Genomic DNA, 15,905 nt, shown 5'->3' with positions numbered 1-15,905 from the left:
ACCTTCCTCTTCCTGCCCCGGGATTAACACCCGGGAGCGCGCCGCTGGCCCCGCCCTAGCCCCGGCCCGCTTTCCGGCCTGTAGCTGTCGCTCCCTGGGGCTGAGAGCAGCAGCCGCCTCGCAGCGTGCGGCCATGGGGCTGTCGGATGAATCGAGGTGAGTGCAGGGCGCGGCCCCGGTTCTGCGTGTCCGCCCGCCTGGGTCGGCTCTGAAAGGGGATCGCCAAGTCCGGAGCAGGCATTTCCCGCCTGCAGTGCCTCGGCTTACCGCTTTGCCGACTCTCTGCAGGCGGCTGCCCATCTGCAGCGAGGGATGGGGGCGGGAGCCGGTGCGCCCCCAGCCCCTGGGGGCAGTGCGGAAAGCCGTTGGAATGCTGCCCGAGGGCTAACCGGGGGCCGCATGGAGGCGGCTGCGTGCGGAGGAGCCCGGCCCAGGAGGTGTGCCGGCTGGGGTGCGTTGGGGCCGGGAGGTCGCTGCGACAGAGTCCCTGGCAAGGGGCCTGTGGATTAACTGCTTTTAGTTGGGGCCCGCGTCCACCCAGCTCTACAACTGATCGGGGAGGGAGCGCTCTGGCCCTTCTGGCTCCTGCGCCCTCCCAGAGGGAGGGGCTAACGACCAAGCCTCCGCCCTCCAGGCGCGGATCCCGGGGGCGGGGGGAGGGGGGAAGCCCTTTAAGACTTGAGTGACTCACGGAGGAGGGGAGAGAGTGCGCTAAGATCTCCGTGAGACAGCGGTGCCAAGAATCTCTGAGGATATTCCTTGCACCCACTCCACTCCACTTCCTCCTCCAACCGAGACACCCAGGTTAGAGGCCCTTTCCAGGTGAGTTCCTGCCCCTCAGGTGGGATCCTCTCCGGAGAGCTTCTCCCAGATCACAACTTTCCTGACAGATTAAAGCTTTCCCAATGGGCTAGAGCTCTCCCCGCCCCCTCTCCCCAAGATCCCTCCTCTGAGTTCCATTCCCAGATGAGAACTTTTTCCTATCCCATGAGAGAGCCTCCCCCACCGGTCAGAGCTTCCCCTAGGTGATAAGACTCCCCAGATAAGAATCCTCTCCCCCTAGATTTCTTATTCCCAGATGAGATCTTTCCCCCACTACAGGTGGGAGCTTCCATTTCCAGGTGGGAGCTTCTCCCTCTAGGTGAGAGCTTTTCTCTCCAAGAAAGACCCTCCCCCTCCCTTCTCTGCAGAGATTCCCCCAGGTGAGAGCCATCCCTTGGCTTTTCTAGAGTAGGCCTGAGCTTGTCTGCAACCTGGACCCTGGGGCTGGAAGTCCAGGGGCAATCTTGGCCCCAACACTTTTCTTCCCTTAGAGGGTTCCATCTGGAGCCAGAGTCTTGGAGAGAGAGTTGCTTGAGGAACTGGACACCAGGTTTACTGGATCCCTCCCCTAAGTGTGCTGTCAGAGGGCCAGCGCTGGGCTAATGGGGCAGCTAGATACAGACTCAGGGACTGGACAGGGATTGGCTAGGGAAGGCAAGGGGCTGGGAGGAGGGGGCTAGGAGGGGCAGTCAGCCTGGGACCTGGACTGGTAGAACACCCAGTGTTGGGCAACCACACCTGGGTTGAAGGTGTCCTTTTGTGCTTCTGTCCCTTCATGCTTCATGGGGGACTTTGGCCCAGAAAGAGGTTTTCACCAGCCAAAGTTCAGGTACTGCCCCTGCCTGGGTGTGAACATAGGGCCCTCAGGGGTCAGCTGGGGACTGGACCTACTGTACCTTGATCTTAGGGCTGGAAAAATCAGATGGATGACTCTCTGGTCCCAGGTGAAGGTGTGGGGGAGGTTGGGCCGGGGTGCCCTCACTTTATCTCTGTGTTCTTGCCACCGCAGGCCAAGGGACACACAGGCACTGCTGTCTGCAACTCAGGCAATGGAGCTGCGGAAGTGTGACTACCACGTGGAACGGCCGTTGCTGAACCAGGAGCAGCTGGAGGAGCTGGGGCACTGGAGCTCAAAGCCTGGGACCCAACAGTGGCGAGTCTGGTTTCAGTAAGGCCAAGAGTGGAGTCTGAGGGTGCTGACAGGGCCCAGGTAGCCCCTGTGCCTGACACCTACCCCTCATGTCCCCAGGTGCTCCCGAGCTCGAGCCCGTGCCCTTCTGCTCCAATACCTCCCGGTTTTGGCCTGGTTACCCAGGTATCCTGTGCGTGACTGGCTCCTGGGTGACTTGTTATCTGGCCTGAGTGTTGCCATCATGCAGCTTCCACAGGGTGAGCCACCTTCAAAGCCCTGGCCTGGAAGCCCTGTAGTCTGTGCCCCTCTAAACCTGGAGCCATGACCTCTAACCCTGGAACTATGGTACCTGACCCAGGGCTGGGATTCCCCCAGCCTTTTGAGACCCTGGCCTCCAAGCCTGCATTGCTACTATTCCACCCCCAGGCTTGGCCTACGCCCTCCTGGCTGGCTTGCCCCCTGTGTTTGGCCTCTACAGCTCGTTCTACCCTGTCTTCATCTACTTCCTGTTTGGTACTTCCCGGCACATCTCTGTGGGTAAGTGGAGTCAGGCCTAGCCTTCCAGAAGGGTGCCCATATCCCCTGTGGAGGACAACATGAGGAAGGGCTGAGCAGGGCAGAGGAACTTAGGGAAGAGGGCAGCGTCACTGTTGGGTCACTGGGAGGCTAGTTCAAGAGTCATCCCCAGGCAGGACGAGGCCAGCTGTGGGATCATAGATTCAGGGCACCTCTAAGTCCTAGCTCCAGGAGAATGTGAGCATGTGAGACAGCTTAGGGGACCTGGAGTTTGACAGAAGCCTGAGGCAGGCCGTGACCCCTTCCCCACTCCACAGAGAATCTCTGTGTCCCTGGGCCAATGGACACAGGTGAGGCAGGTTAAATGATTCGGGTCCAGCATTTCTAGCCACTCTTAAGAGACTGTGGGCTCAGGGTTCACTCCTGACCCTGGCCATACCTCACTGCCAGCACTTCCTCTATTTGTATAGCTGTGGTCTGAGGATATTTGTCCAGAACTGATGTCTCCTGGCTTCTCTCTTAAGACCAGGGCTCCAGGGGAGGGCAGTGTCCTCTCCCTTTCAGACCTGCCCTGCCCTGTCCCTGCAGGGACTTTTGCTGTCATGTCTGTAATGGTGGGCAGTGTGACAGAATCCCTGGCCCCAGACGAAGACTTCGTGCAGGACGTGAACTCCACGGTTAATGAGGAGGCCAGAGACGCCACCCGGGTGCAGCTGGCCTCCACGCTCAGTGTCCTGGTTGGACTCTGCCAGGTGCGGCTCAGTCAGGAGCATGTGCACCCCCTTCCGCTATCCCCCTCCCCCACCGGCTGCAGCTCCCCTGGGTGTCTGACCATCACTGTCCTCCTCCTCTTGCTGTTTACTCACCCGCCTCTGATCCCACTTGCCCTGGGCTCCTCTTCAGGCACTCCTTGGACCCCTACCTCCTCTGACTGCCCCTGGCCACCCCACAGGTAGCGCTGGGCTTGGTCCACTTCGGCTTCGTGGTCACCTACCTGTCAGAGCCTCTGGTCCGCAGCTATACCACAGCTGCGTCTGTGCAGGTCTTTGTCTCGCAGCTCAAGTATGTGTTTGGCCTCCATCTGAGCAGCCGCTCTGGGCCACTGTCCCTCATCTATGTGAGTGAGGGCAGGAGGAGGGACAGACTGATGCCCCACAGTCTTGAGTACTGGCTGTGACTCCATCTCTCCTCAGACAGTGCTGGAGGTCTGCTGGGAGCTGCCCCACAGTGTGGTGGGCACCGTGGTCACTGCAGTTGTGGCAGGGGTGGTGCTCGTGCTATTGAAGCTCTTGAATGACAAGCTGCAGCGACATCTGCCTCTGCCAATACCCGGGGAACTGCTTACGGTTCGGGGGGACAGGGAGTGGGGTCAGGGGAGACAGGCCAGTGAGGATAGATCTCCCATGGGGGCAGCCTCCAGGTATTAAGGGATCAGCTGAATTGGGCACTGGTGAGGGTTCCTGGGCATTGGGGGGACCACAGTGGAAAGCCCCCGTGTTGGTTTCTTTCCACCCCTGGCAGCATTTCCTCCTTCCCAAAATGATGTCTGTCTCTCCCCCTGTTGACCACTTCTCCTCACCCCTCTGAAGGTTTTGCCCCAGTTTTTCACACCCTCAAAGTGATTTATCCATCCCCCCTGACAATGATGCCAGCACCTCCCTCCTCTGACTTCGTCCTCTCCCCACAGCTCATTGGGGCCACAGGCATCTCCTATGGCGTGGGCCTGAAGGACAGATTTAAGGTGGATGTTGTGGGCAACATCCCTGCTGGGTGAGCTCTGGCCCCTGTCAGATCGTAGGGTTGGGCAGCCAGGGCCAGGACCTTCCTTTGGCCTCACTGATGCCTCCCATAGGCTGGTCCCCCCAGTGGCCCCCAACACCCAGCTGTTTGCGAAGCTTGTGGGAAATGCCTTCGCCATTGCTGTGGTTGGGTTTGCCATTGCCATCTCGCTGGGGAAGATCTTCGCCCTGAGGCATGGCTACCGTGTGGACAGCAACCAGGTCTGGGTGATGCAGGACATGTAGGGGACATCCAGGTGTACAGAGGCCCCAGGGGTTGGGGGGAGAGAGGATTTGGTGGGACACAGGAAAATGGCAGATGTGCTGGTGCCATGTGGGGGACTGAGGGTGGGAGAACAGGACATGTGGGACAGAGCCAAGTCTTCGGTGGCCACTGAATGGGGATGGAAGTTGGGGATGCATAGGCCTAGACATGATGGGACAGTGACTGGGCATTTCTAGGAAGTCTCACACCCACATTCCCCTTCCCTAGGAGCTGGTGGCCCTTGGCCTCAGTAACCTCACTGGGGGCTTCTTCCAGTGCTTCCCCGTGAGTTGCTCTATGTCTCGGAGCCTGGTACAGGAGTGCACCGGGGGCAACACGCAGGTGGGCTTTGGGGGTGTGTGTGTGTGTGTATCTGTGCACACACACTGCCTTGCCTTGGTGGTCCCACCCCTGCTTGACCCAACCCCTTGATAACCCCCACACAGGTTGCTGGAGCTGTCTCTTCCCTTTTCATCCTCCTCGTCATTGTGAAGCTTGGGGAACTCTTTCAAGACCTGCCCAGGGTGAGCCCCACCCCACTCCACACCAGGCTTCAGAACCTCAGCCAGGCCAGGGGCTCAGATCAGTCAGTCTAGTCCCAGGTGAGGGGCAGGGATATAAGGTCACACTGTTTTTTAATGCTGAGATCTTTGGGGTGAGATTTGGAGTCAAACATCAGGCGTTAGGACCTTTCAGAGTCAAATCCAAGTTGTTAGGATCAGAGGGTGGGTGGTAGTTAGAGTTAGTTGTGGTACTGCCCAGATGCTTGAGATCTGTCTGGGCCATGCCCAGGTGGTCAGGGTTGCCAGCATCTGAGCACCTCTCAGCAGCCCCTGGTGATGCTCCCCTCCACCCCAGGCAGTCCTGGCAGCCGTCATTATCGTGAACCTAAAGGGCATGCTGAAGCAGTTCTCTGACATATGCTCTCTCTGGAAGACAAATCGAATGGATCTGGTGAGAGGCCTGGGATCCCAGGGCTGGGTTGGGGGGGCCTTCAGCCCTAGTGGCTCCTCTAGACCCTTCGATCACTGCCCTTCTGTTCTCAGCTTATCTGGCTGGTGACCTTTGTGGCCACCATCCTGTTGGACCTGGATCTTGGCCTGGCGGTTGCGGTCATCTTCTCCCTGCTGCTCGTGGTGGTCCGAACGCAGCTGTGAGTCAGCCATGTCAGTCCCCCTCATTCCAGGTAGTGAGGGAGTAAGTTCCACACTGGCTCCCCCAAAAGATGTGGGGACCCCAGGCTCCTTATTACCCTCTCGTTGCCCTCTTTTTTTGCCCCCCCCCTTTTTTTTTTTCATGGATGGCTGGTACAGGGATCTGAACCTGTGATCTTCGTGTTACCAGCAGCATGCTCTCCCACTTGAGCTAACTGCCTCCCGCTTCTTGTACTCACTCTCACCTCTGCAGACCCTACTACTCTGTCCTGGGGCAGGTGCCAGACACAGATATTTACATAGATGTGGCAGAGTACTCAGAGGTGAGTGGCAGGGGCTGAGCAGGAGGACGGCATGGGTGGGGTGGGACACAGGCAGAATGGACCTTTGTTAGTCCCTTCCACCTTTGGCAAGGACACAGTGCTGGAGGGTAAGGGTTGTGGGGCACCAGGATGTAGGGGTATCAGGATGTTTTATTTCCTGATCTGATCAGTGGGGCTACTAAGCCCCCCCATCATTCATTTACCTCCTAAGAAGTCTTGTGCCAGATGCTGGGAACATACCTGGGGTCTCTGGAATAAAACACGCCTATTCCTCCTGATGTGGAGGCTTAAGGCTGAGCACAGTGTCATGAGGGAGAGTGAAGGGAGGAACCGAGGGATTCGAGGGGTGGGAGGACCTGAGGGGAGCAGCTTAGCTGGATGGGCGAGGGTGGTGCCACATCATGGAGGCCCGAATGCCTAGCATTCCTGAATGGAATGGGAGCTGGGGAAGCTCTGGTTGGGATAACAGCTTAGGAGGGTCTCCCTGTCTGCCTGCAAAAAAAGACCACAGGACAAGGGTTGGAGAAAGGAGGAGGGTTAAGAGCCACTGAAACCTGGCCAGGGTAGTGGCAGGAGGGTAGGAGAGGTGGAGAGGGAGAGGTGCCGGAAGTGCCCTGGAGGAAGCCCTACCAGGTCTGGCTGAGGGTGCAGGATGGGGAGTCAGGATGACACCACCAGGCTGGTGGCCCCAGCTCTGGGAGGGCATGGGCCACAGGCCAGGGAGCAAAGGAGTAGAGTGTGATGGGTACCTGGGGAGGAAAGGCAGGAGAACAAGATGCAGTGGAGGGAGAGGAGGGCTTGGCCACCCCCAATGCCGCCCCACCCCCCATGCCACCCCACCCCCCATGCCACCCCACCCCCCATGCCATCCCATCCCCAGGCCAGGGAGGTCCCAGGCGTGAAGGTCTTCCGCTCCTCAGCCACCGTGTACTTTGCCAATGCTGAGCTCTACAGTGACGCACTGAAGCAGAGGGTGAGGTACAGGGTCCCAGGGTGGGGGTCAGAGGGCCCCTCACCTTCCCGGAGTGCCCACATCCCTTCTCTGATGTCTGCCTCTAGTGCGGTGTGGATGTCGACCACCTCATCTCCCAGAAGAAGAAGCTGCTCAGGAAGCAGCAGCTAAAGCTGAAGCGCCTGGGGAAAGAGAAGCAGCTCCAGGAACAGGCAGGCCCTTAGCTGGTGACTCCTGGTCTCCGCCTGCCGCCCTCCTCCCCACCCTGCCTGTCTCCCAGCCCCCCAGACTCCCAACTTCTTGTCCTCACTCTTCATCCCTCCCCTTTCTCCCTCATGCCCCCTGGGACCCCACTTGACTCCCCCAGCAAGGCAGGGCTTTTCTCCCATCTCCTGAACCATTGACAGTGTAAACCATCATAGTCCTCTTCCATTTTATGGCTGTTTCTAGAACCCTGCAGCCTTCAGCCTGGCCACCCCGTGTTCCACAGCTTCGGGTCCTGGCCTGCCTTCCCGCCCAAAGCCAGAGGTGACACCAGACCTGTCGGGCACGGCTGTTATATGGCAGCTGGGATAGCTCTTTCCTTTCCCCCCTCCTCCCTGGCCTAGGCTGCTTCCTCCAAGCGCACTTCAGTTTCCATCAGTGTCAACACCAGCCAGGGAGACATCAAGAGCAACAACGTGGAGGAACCCAAGGCCAAGGTGAGGCTGGAGGTGGGGGAGGAGGGCCAGCCATGAGCTGCAAAGACATTGGTGCCCACATGTGTTCTATGAGGAAAGCCACAGGCCTACCAGCTGTGGGTTTGAAGGTGCTGTGCTGATGGCAGGAGGTGTGGGGTGATGGAACAGGTACTCTGTGGGGAAATCTCTAGTGATATGCCATAGAATTCTGCTTGTGGCCCTCTCTTTTATAATCTCAGGCCTAGAAGACAACCTTGAAGTTATAGATGCCATAAGAACCCACAGTCTGTGGTCATGGGTAGAGGGAAGGGATTGGGTGTATGGGAAAAAACCTAGAGGTCAAAGGGGGTGCCAGGTTTAATTAGAGACTCAGACAGGGCAGGGTGCTGAGGTGTCTGTGTGTGAGTGTGCATGTGAATGCATGTGTCTATTCCTTTCCCTGGTCCCCCTATCCACTCCACCCTGGCTGACTGAGGATGGGACATGGTCTCCCAGCTCCCTCCCTTTTTGTGTTCCTATTAAGCCAGGGCCCAGGAGGTAACAGAGCAGTGTGTGCATGTCTGTGTGTGCTCCAAGTCTGGGTGTGTTCTCCTGCACGTCCCCATGTGCCTGTGCCTCCTGTCTTTGCATATTTATGTCGCTCCCCCATGTCTGTGTCCTCATGTGTCTCCTGCATGTCCCCACATGTGTGGGTGTTTACATGCATGCTTCTATGTCTGACTCTGTGTGTCCCTGCATGTCCATGCGTGTTCCCTGCCTTCATCTCCTCATGGGCGACCCTTGCAGTATATTTGGTTCCCCAGCAGGTGAACACAGAGGATGGGCTGAAGGACACAGTGGTTAGTGATCAGGAAGATGCCAAGGCCCCAGATGTGTTCACACTGAAGGCCCTGGGTCTGCCCCAACCAGATTTCCACAGCCTCATCTTGGACCTGAGCGCCCTTTCTTTCGTGGACACTGTGTGCCTCAAGAGCCTGAAGAATGTAAGGGGCAGGCCAAGGCCAAGGCCACTCAGCCTTCACACTGCCTCCATAACTTGCTCTGAGAGCCCTCTGTGCCTTCGGACTCCCCAAATCCTTCAAGCTTGCCCTGTCAACTCCCTCCCCAAGCCTGCCCCAGTTCCCCCTGAGTCCCTGAGCCTCCCTGAGTCTAGCCCCCTTTTCTGCTGCAGATTTTCCATGACTTCCGGGAGATCGAGGTGGAGGTGTACATGGCGGCCTGCCACAGTGCGTGGAGCGGGGACAGTAGGAAGAATCTGGGAAAAGGGTGGGATCCTTTTGGCCAAGAGTTTTGCCAGGCAACAGAAGGAAAAAGTCTTTCTCAGAACCTGGAGGTCAGAGGTGTCCTGGGAGGCAGGAGTCAAGGATCAGGAGTGATTGGGGGTTTAGCTGTAGCCTCGGGTGGAGGTTAGGGGTGACAAGTCAGCGCATTCTGCTGGTGCTTGGGGTTCTGGTGGTTCTGAGAGTCAGAGGAGGCTTACTCCTTGCCTATAGGCCCTGTGGTCACCCAACTGGAGGCTGGGCACTTCTTTGATGCATCCATCACTAAGCAGCATCTCTTTGCCTCTGTCCATGATGCTGTCACCTTCGCTGTCCAGCATCCGAGGTCTAGCCCCATCAACCCCGTTTTGGTGAGTTGATCCCTGGCCCACTGAGCTCTTTTTTGTTAATCTATTGCTTGTCTCCACCCTGATCTCAACTCCAGGAAGTCCATCCTGGTGACTACGGTTCTGCCCCCAGAGGACCCACTACCTTCCCTTCTTGCCTTTGGATAAAGCTGCTTCTAGGGATAGGGGTTGGTGTCCTGAGGAAGGGAAGTTGGTATGTGTCCTTTGGAAACTGACTTGAGCCTCCCCTCTTCTGCCTGCTCAGGTCACCAAACTCTGACTGTGCTGCCACCCTGCCTGAGACCTCCCACCTCTGGAGGTTGTGATGGGGCACCCTTGAGAAGCCTCCCACCACTGGACCACCTCCAGGTGCCACCCAGGAGTCCCCTCCGTGTACACACACACACACACACACACAACTCAGGGATGGAGGTCCTGGGACTCCAAGTTCAGAGCTGCAGGCCTGGTTCGAGTACTGCAGTCAGGCTGGCACTGGCAGGTGTTGAGAGGGAACCGAGGTGTATTTTCAGCCTCAGGAATAAAGATTTGTCTGCCCAACTCCAGGCTCTGCTGTGGCTTGGTGGGGGTGGTGGGTGCCCCACAGTTCTGGTTCCTGACCCTTCTTATGCCCCAAAGTAGAGTCCGGGTCAGAAGTTGGGTGGAAGATTCAGGGACGGCAGGCTCAGGCAGGGAGGGTACAGAGCAGGAGAGTTGTAGGGGTGTCCCAAGTTCAAGTCTCTCCCCAGCCATGCATAGCCCTCCACCCATGTCCTCACCTGTAAAATTGTTGGCATCAGAGCTGCTGCTTAGGAATAATCTGTTCTCAGGGATACCCGATAAGGTGCAGGGTGGGGCAGGTGCCACCATGCAGTCCTTGGAGGGTGCAGAGTCCACACCTGAACAACCAGCTGGGGAAAAGCAGTTTTTCACCAGTGCTGGTGGTCTGTATTTAAAAATAAGAATAAGCATGATCAATTTATGGGGGAAGAATGCCTATTCGTATAATCAGATCACCTGGGCTTGGCAGAGCACCATCAGCCAAGAAGCATGTGCTTATTTCTGCCATAAAACACCAGCACAGGGCATGTGGTGGTGGGCGGTGGGGCCTCAACTGACACGCTGAGAGATGGGGTGGGGGAGCTAGAATCTTTCTGGGCCTCAGCGTGCTCCTCACCAGCAGGGCAGGAATGGGAACAGCACTCGCCTCGTGAGTTACTCAGTGCATGTTAAATGAGTAAACACCAGAAAATGCTGGCAACAGTGCTGGGCTCTGATCACCTTCTCAAAGCACGTGAGCTTTGCTGTTCATTGGGTGCTGACCGGGTGGCAAGCTCCGTGCACAGTCCTGCTCGTGGACAGAGGTGGCCCTGCGCTCCACATCCTTGAGGCGCCTTGCCCAGGTCTCATGATAGTGGCCTGTGTCAGTGCCTGGCACTGTATTTACGAATCATCTGTCCTTCCCCCAGCCCCCAGAACCTCAGCCTGGGAGGTCAGAGCTTTTTGTCTGCTCTGTCACGTCGTGTGCTGGCACCAGGATCAGTGCCTGGCAGCTACTCGGTAAATATTGGTTGAATGCAGTTGACTAGAGCGTGGTGTTCATAACACCAAGGTCCAGAGTTAGATCCCTGTACTGGCCAGCCACCAAAACAGTCGAAATATTGGTTGAATGAAGCTTATATGCTTAAGTGGGAGACCTCAAACAAGAGATTGCAAGTAGTTAGAAATGCTGTGAAGAAAATAAAGCAGGGTCACACGACAGAGAAGGAACTGTGTCACCCAAGGTGGCCATGGAGGGAGGCTAATGGAGCATGTGACACTTAACTGAAACTCCAGCCTTGAGAAGGTGACTTTCTAGGCACTGGAAGCAGTGCTGTGGTGTAGGGAACAGCAGGTGTGTCCAAGGAGGCCCTCGCAAGTCAGGCTTGGTTCTGACAGCCAGGACATTTCGAGCACTTGCTCTGCTGCAATGCGGTCGGCAGGGCAGAGGCTGGATGTGGGGGCCAGTGCGTAGCTCCTTGCCCTCTGCTTGATTGGTCTGTGGTAGTGCTACCCTTGGTGGAGGGCAGTGGACTTTAGGGGCCATCAAGCTTTTGGATTTTGGGATTGGATGGTCGGTGAGGGGAATATGGGGGGAAAAGGAGGCACCTCTTCAGTTCTGAGCTGGCCAGACCAGCTGGAGAATGGTGCACAGGCCCCGGCCAGCCATTCTTTCCCCACTCTGGATCCCAGCCCCCACCCCACCCCACTCATTTTCTGGCCAGCCTGCCTTGTGAAAGGCCGTGGACCCAGGTGGAACCTGCTGCCTCAGAGCTGGTCCTGCTCTAGGGGGAGGGGCTTGTGCCGGTTGCCAGGCACCCAGGTTCCGGACCCTGGCACTTGTGCAGCCATGCTGCACACACTGTCCTTCCTGTCGCCACTGCTCTTGTTGACAATGCCTACCCCCGCCCATGCCTGGTCACGGCCCCTCTGGTACCAGGTGGGGCTAGACTTGCAGCCCTGGGGGTGCCAGCCAAATGGCCTAGAGGGTTGTGGAGGTGGCCTGAGTTGTGCTGGCCATTGGATGGGCCTGGGAACGAACCACATCTACCCCGTGGCAGGGGTCACGATCACCACCACCATGATGCTGATGATCAGCCATGCAGTGCTGCAGCGGTGGCGTTCACAAGCCACCAAGGGTGAGGTGAGCACAGCACTCCTCTGTCCCCACAGCTCCTGCCTCTACTGATATCCTGTGTGCCCATGTCCTCTACCCCACCCTCCCCCACCGGCCCACCGGCCCACCTTGTGGCCCTGTGGGCCTCCCCCCGACCCGCTCACACCCCATTGTCCCTGCATCTGTTTACACATCTCCATGGAACCCATGTCTACAAACCATCAGTCCCTGACCATTCCCCATGGCCAGTCCCTACCCCCATGTGTCTCCCTTACTACTCCTATTCCTCATCCAGCTCCCATGGGCCCCTTGACCACCTTGGCCCACAACAGACCCTCAGCAGCCCTCCATCACCCTAAGTCTCTTCCCATCTCCACTGGGCACTGCCCCACACCTCCCATCCTTCTCCCCTTGCCACACCTCCATCCTGACCCTCTACTCTCATTCCTGCCTCTTGGTTCTATTCTCAGCATCTGAAGGTGACCACTGACCCCTGTCGACCCTGGAAACAGCGGGCCCCAATCTCAGACCGCACCCTGCTCCTTGGGGTCCTGCACATGCTGGATGCCCTCCTGGCCCATATCGAGAGCCACCTGCAGCGTCTAGCCGCCCAGCATCAGATTCAAATAAAGGAGACCTATGCCCAGAGTGGGTGACTCAACAAGTGCCTCTATTTGTCTGATGGCCAGCTGGGCTGGGGACGGCCTGAGGCCCCAGGCCAGGGCTTGAGCTTGTGTGTCTGTTCTCTCCAGGCCTGTTTGGACGCTGTGTCCCCTTTCCATTCTTAGATCCAGCAGACTTGTTGAGGCCTCAGTGCCCAGGATGGATGAGCAGGTGGGGCCCAGGCGGGCTTACACTGCTCCATCACCCCCACCTACTGACTCCTCTTCCCTAAGTATTCCACCCATAAGTACAACTGTTCCTCTGGCCTGACCAGTACCTGGGGCCCCCTGGCGTGGTAAGAGAAGACTTGGTCATTGGGGCCGACTTGGGTGGTCCAGGGAGGGCTGCTCAGAGGAGGTGACAACCTGGCTGAGTCCTGAGGAGGAATGAGGTGTGGGGACGGGTACTCTGGGTGGAGGCCTCAGTCTGAGCAAAGGCTCTGTGCTGTATTTGATACTCCACGCAGGCTGGTGTGGTGGACAGTGCCTGGTCATGAAGGCCTTAAGTGCCAAGTGAGAGTCAGGGGCTTTTCCAGTGCACAGGGGGAGTCGTGGAGGGGCCTGATCAACTGAGAAGAATGGGGGTACTGGAAATAGACCTCCAGCATCTCTAATGGGGGCTGAGAGCCCTGGCCCTTGTGACTGTGGGGTCACACCCACTCCTCTGCTTCCACACCCTCGTCACCACCTCAAGGAAATCGATAGGGGAACTGTCGTCATGACTTCAATCCTGCCACTAAAAAGCAGCTGGCCCTGGTTTCCTTCTTCCCTGGCCTTGCAAGGCCCTCCCTCGGGAGTCACTGCTCTGAGTCTCTAATAGCAGCCACTCCCCAGGACCTTGGCTCCTGCCCAGTCCCCCCACCTCTACCTCCACCCCATCCCCACCCCAGCCCAGGCCAGCCAGCCCCAACATGGAGCCAGGTAGGGGGCCCTTGTTTTTGTGGCAGCCTCAAACATGCTCTGATGCCTGAGTGGCCTGGCTTCAAGGCCCCTGGAAGAGGATTGAGGGCCAAACCTCCCCAAGAGGCCCTCAGCTGCTTCTTCCCGCTCTTCTACCATAGGTGATCCAGGTTGAATTGGACCTGAGACATTTATTTTTAGGGTTCCTGTTTTAGAAAAATACAACATTATGAATTCAAAAATAGAAAGAAGTGAATTAAAATAATGAGAGATAAAATTAAGAATTTTTCAACATACGTCAATGTTGAACCCCCAAAATACATATAATCAATTATGATTCGATTAAAAAAAGTAGGGGCCGGCCCGTGGCTCACTTGGGAGAGCGTGGTGCTGATAACACCAAGTCAAGGGTTAAGATCCCCTTACTGGTCATCTTTAAAAAAAAAATTAAAAAGTAAAAATAAATAAATAAGTAAATAAAAAGGATGTGCGAAAATTTGAAAAAGAAAAAAAATTTAAGTTGACAAATATTACAATACTAAATCCAGAAAAATTGAATAATTGTGGTGACTTCCTGACATATTTCCATAATAGATTTTCCCTTACATTTTCTGGCTTCTTACTCTGATGCCCTTTACATAGGACAAGAATTTTGTAACCTTGGGGTGAAATATTTTCTATACAGAGGATAGAAAGATAATCCAGTTTTCTAACCTGGTTGACTGGGATTTATATTTTAACTATTGATAGTTTAGAAAAGTTATTTTACTTCCTAACCTGTATATGGTGTCATATAAACGTTGGGAAACTGTCAGCAGCTTTCTTTCACATAGAAGCTGTAAGATTTGGAAGAATTTTCCACAGAAGAGCTTCTGGCTCCACACATTTAAACCTTGTTTTCTCTCCACAGCTCCCAATTTTTCCCAGCACTGGGCTCTGTGGGGCAGTTCTTAATGCAATAGGACTTGGCTCTTTGGTCCTGACCAGAAGCTCTGACCTGTAGGACTTTCCTAGAGGTTACATTCTTAGCTTATTGTTCCTGTCCTGAACAATAAGGTCACCAAACACAGGAGTGGAACAAATCACATAAATAGAGCCCTCTAAACCCAGACCAAGTGTGTCCCTGTGGTAGGCTCGTACATGCACGGCCCAGGTTCCCCTTCGAGGAAGGCCAGCTTCTGGGAAGGTGGCAGCAGACACAGGTCTGCCTCCGCTGTACAGCACCCTCTTACAGCTAGTTTTCTTCCTCTTCCCAACCCTTTTCTCCCTTCCTCAGGTACTAATCTCAAGGGACCCTCTGGTAAATATTTTGCACCCTGATCTCCCTCTTAGAATCAGCTTCCCTCTTGGAACCTAGACCAGGACAGTCCCCAAACCACCTTCCCCTTGGCTGGACCCCCCAAATGCCACAGCCTCTTTGTTGTCCCCCCAAATGAGGGGAAGAGGGCTGGAGGGGAGTCTGAGTAGAAAACGGCAAAGGTCCTAAGTGAATGTGATTAAACTATCTTAATTTTAAAAATTTTCCAAAAACACTTGCACCAGCGGACACACTACTGGGGCCTGTCTCAAGGCGTGAAAATGAAGACCATTGAAGGTTGAGCTTCATCAGCCTTTTGTTAGGTCTACCTCTCCTCACTACAAAATTTAATGAGCACCTACTGTCAGCTGACCCTACTGTGATGTGAGTATACACTACCGTACAGAACAGACCTGGCTTCTCCCTTGCCTACTCACAGATGGAAGTGGTGGTAATGGAACAGGCTCAAAAAGGCAATTACTCTGCAGAGAGGTATGCTGGCTGGTTGGGGTGGTGCCGAGGTAGGCCGACTGCTGACACGTGAAGGGTGAGTGGTGTGTCACAGACCTTGACCTGTTCCAGAAGCTATAATGTGTTCAGGATTTCCAGGAAAGAAGGTGTTCTGGAGAGTAGGAGGGAGTGGGCTAGGAAGGGACAAGAATTGGTGGCTCCTAGGGAGGATGTCATAGACAGAATAATAGCCCCTCAAAGATGTCCATGCCTTAATCCCTAGAACCTGTGAATATGTTACAGTACATGGCAAAAGGAATTTTGAAGATAAAGTTAGGGAGAAGGACCTTAAAATGGGGAGATTATTATGTATTGTTTGGGGGGGCCCAATGGAATCACATGAGCCCTTAAAAAGCAAAGAGGAAGGCAGAAGAGTTGGCCAGAGAGATGCAAAGTGTGTGAGGTACTTGATTCTTCACTGCTTTTTTTTTTTTTTTTTTTAACACATGGAGCACAGTTTCACTGCTGGTTTTGAAGATGGTGGAAGGAATTTTCCAAGGATCCAAGGAATTCAGGGAACAACCTTCAGGTGGCAGCCAGCAAGGAAACAGGAACCTCAGTTCTGCAACCACTAGGAACTGAATTTTACCAACAAGCTGAATGAGCAAGTATACTAATTCTACCCTAGAACCTCTGGAAAGCAATGCAGCCCTGC

At 55.6% G+C, this 15,905-nt stretch overlaps 2 protein-coding genes across 7 annotated transcripts; both read left to right on the top strand.

Annotated features, from left to right (window-relative positions):
* The first annotated feature begins 85 nt into the window (after positions 1 to 85).
* On the top strand, positions 86 to 9,777 carry SLC26A6 (solute carrier family 26 member 6). 6 transcript variants are annotated; one of them, XM_063115315.1, is made up of 22 exons: positions 87 to 156; positions 289 to 451; positions 1,832 to 1,990; positions 2,072 to 2,211; positions 2,381 to 2,491; positions 3,059 to 3,222; positions 3,423 to 3,587; positions 3,664 to 3,816; positions 4,158 to 4,240; positions 4,323 to 4,470; positions 4,742 to 4,855; positions 4,960 to 5,037; positions 5,372 to 5,467; positions 5,560 to 5,666; positions 5,921 to 5,990; positions 6,871 to 6,963; positions 7,050 to 7,154; positions 7,551 to 7,643; positions 8,429 to 8,605; positions 8,794 to 8,848; positions 9,116 to 9,252; positions 9,494 to 9,777. In XM_063115315.1, exons 1-22 carry the CDS (start codon positions 147 to 149, stop codon positions 9,506 to 9,508), a joined length of 2,436 nt encoding a protein of 811 aa, XP_062971385.1. In that variant the 5' UTR covers positions 87 to 146; the 3' UTR covers positions 9,509 to 9,777. The 6 variants fall into 6 exon arrangements, with proteins under 6 accessions (XP_062971387.1, XP_062971386.1, XP_062971385.1 ...); XM_063115314.1 differs by having other exon boundaries at positions 8,426 to 8,605; XM_063115317.1 differs by lacking the exon at positions 289 to 451 and having other exon boundaries at positions 86 to 156.
* A 1,837-nt stretch (positions 9,778 to 11,614) lies between these two features.
* Positions 11,615 to 12,537, top strand: TMEM89 (transmembrane protein 89). Its single transcript, XM_063113584.1, has 2 exons — positions 11,615 to 11,908; positions 12,352 to 12,537. The coding sequence occupies exons 1-2, from the start codon at positions 11,615 to 11,617 to the stop codon at positions 12,535 to 12,537; spliced, it is 480 nt and encodes a 159-aa protein (XP_062969654.1).
* Positions 12,538 to 15,905: the final 3,368 nt, after the last annotated feature.

Source organism: Cynocephalus volans, chromosome 11 (assembly GCF_027409185.1).
Source record: "Cynocephalus volans isolate mCynVol1 chromosome 11, mCynVol1.pri, whole genome shotgun sequence".
In the NCBI taxonomy this organism is placed as follows: domain Eukaryota; kingdom Metazoa; phylum Chordata; class Mammalia; order Dermoptera; family Cynocephalidae; genus Cynocephalus; species Cynocephalus volans.
Note: the sequence above shows the minus strand (reverse complement) of the source record. Positions and strands in the feature narration are given on the sequence as shown.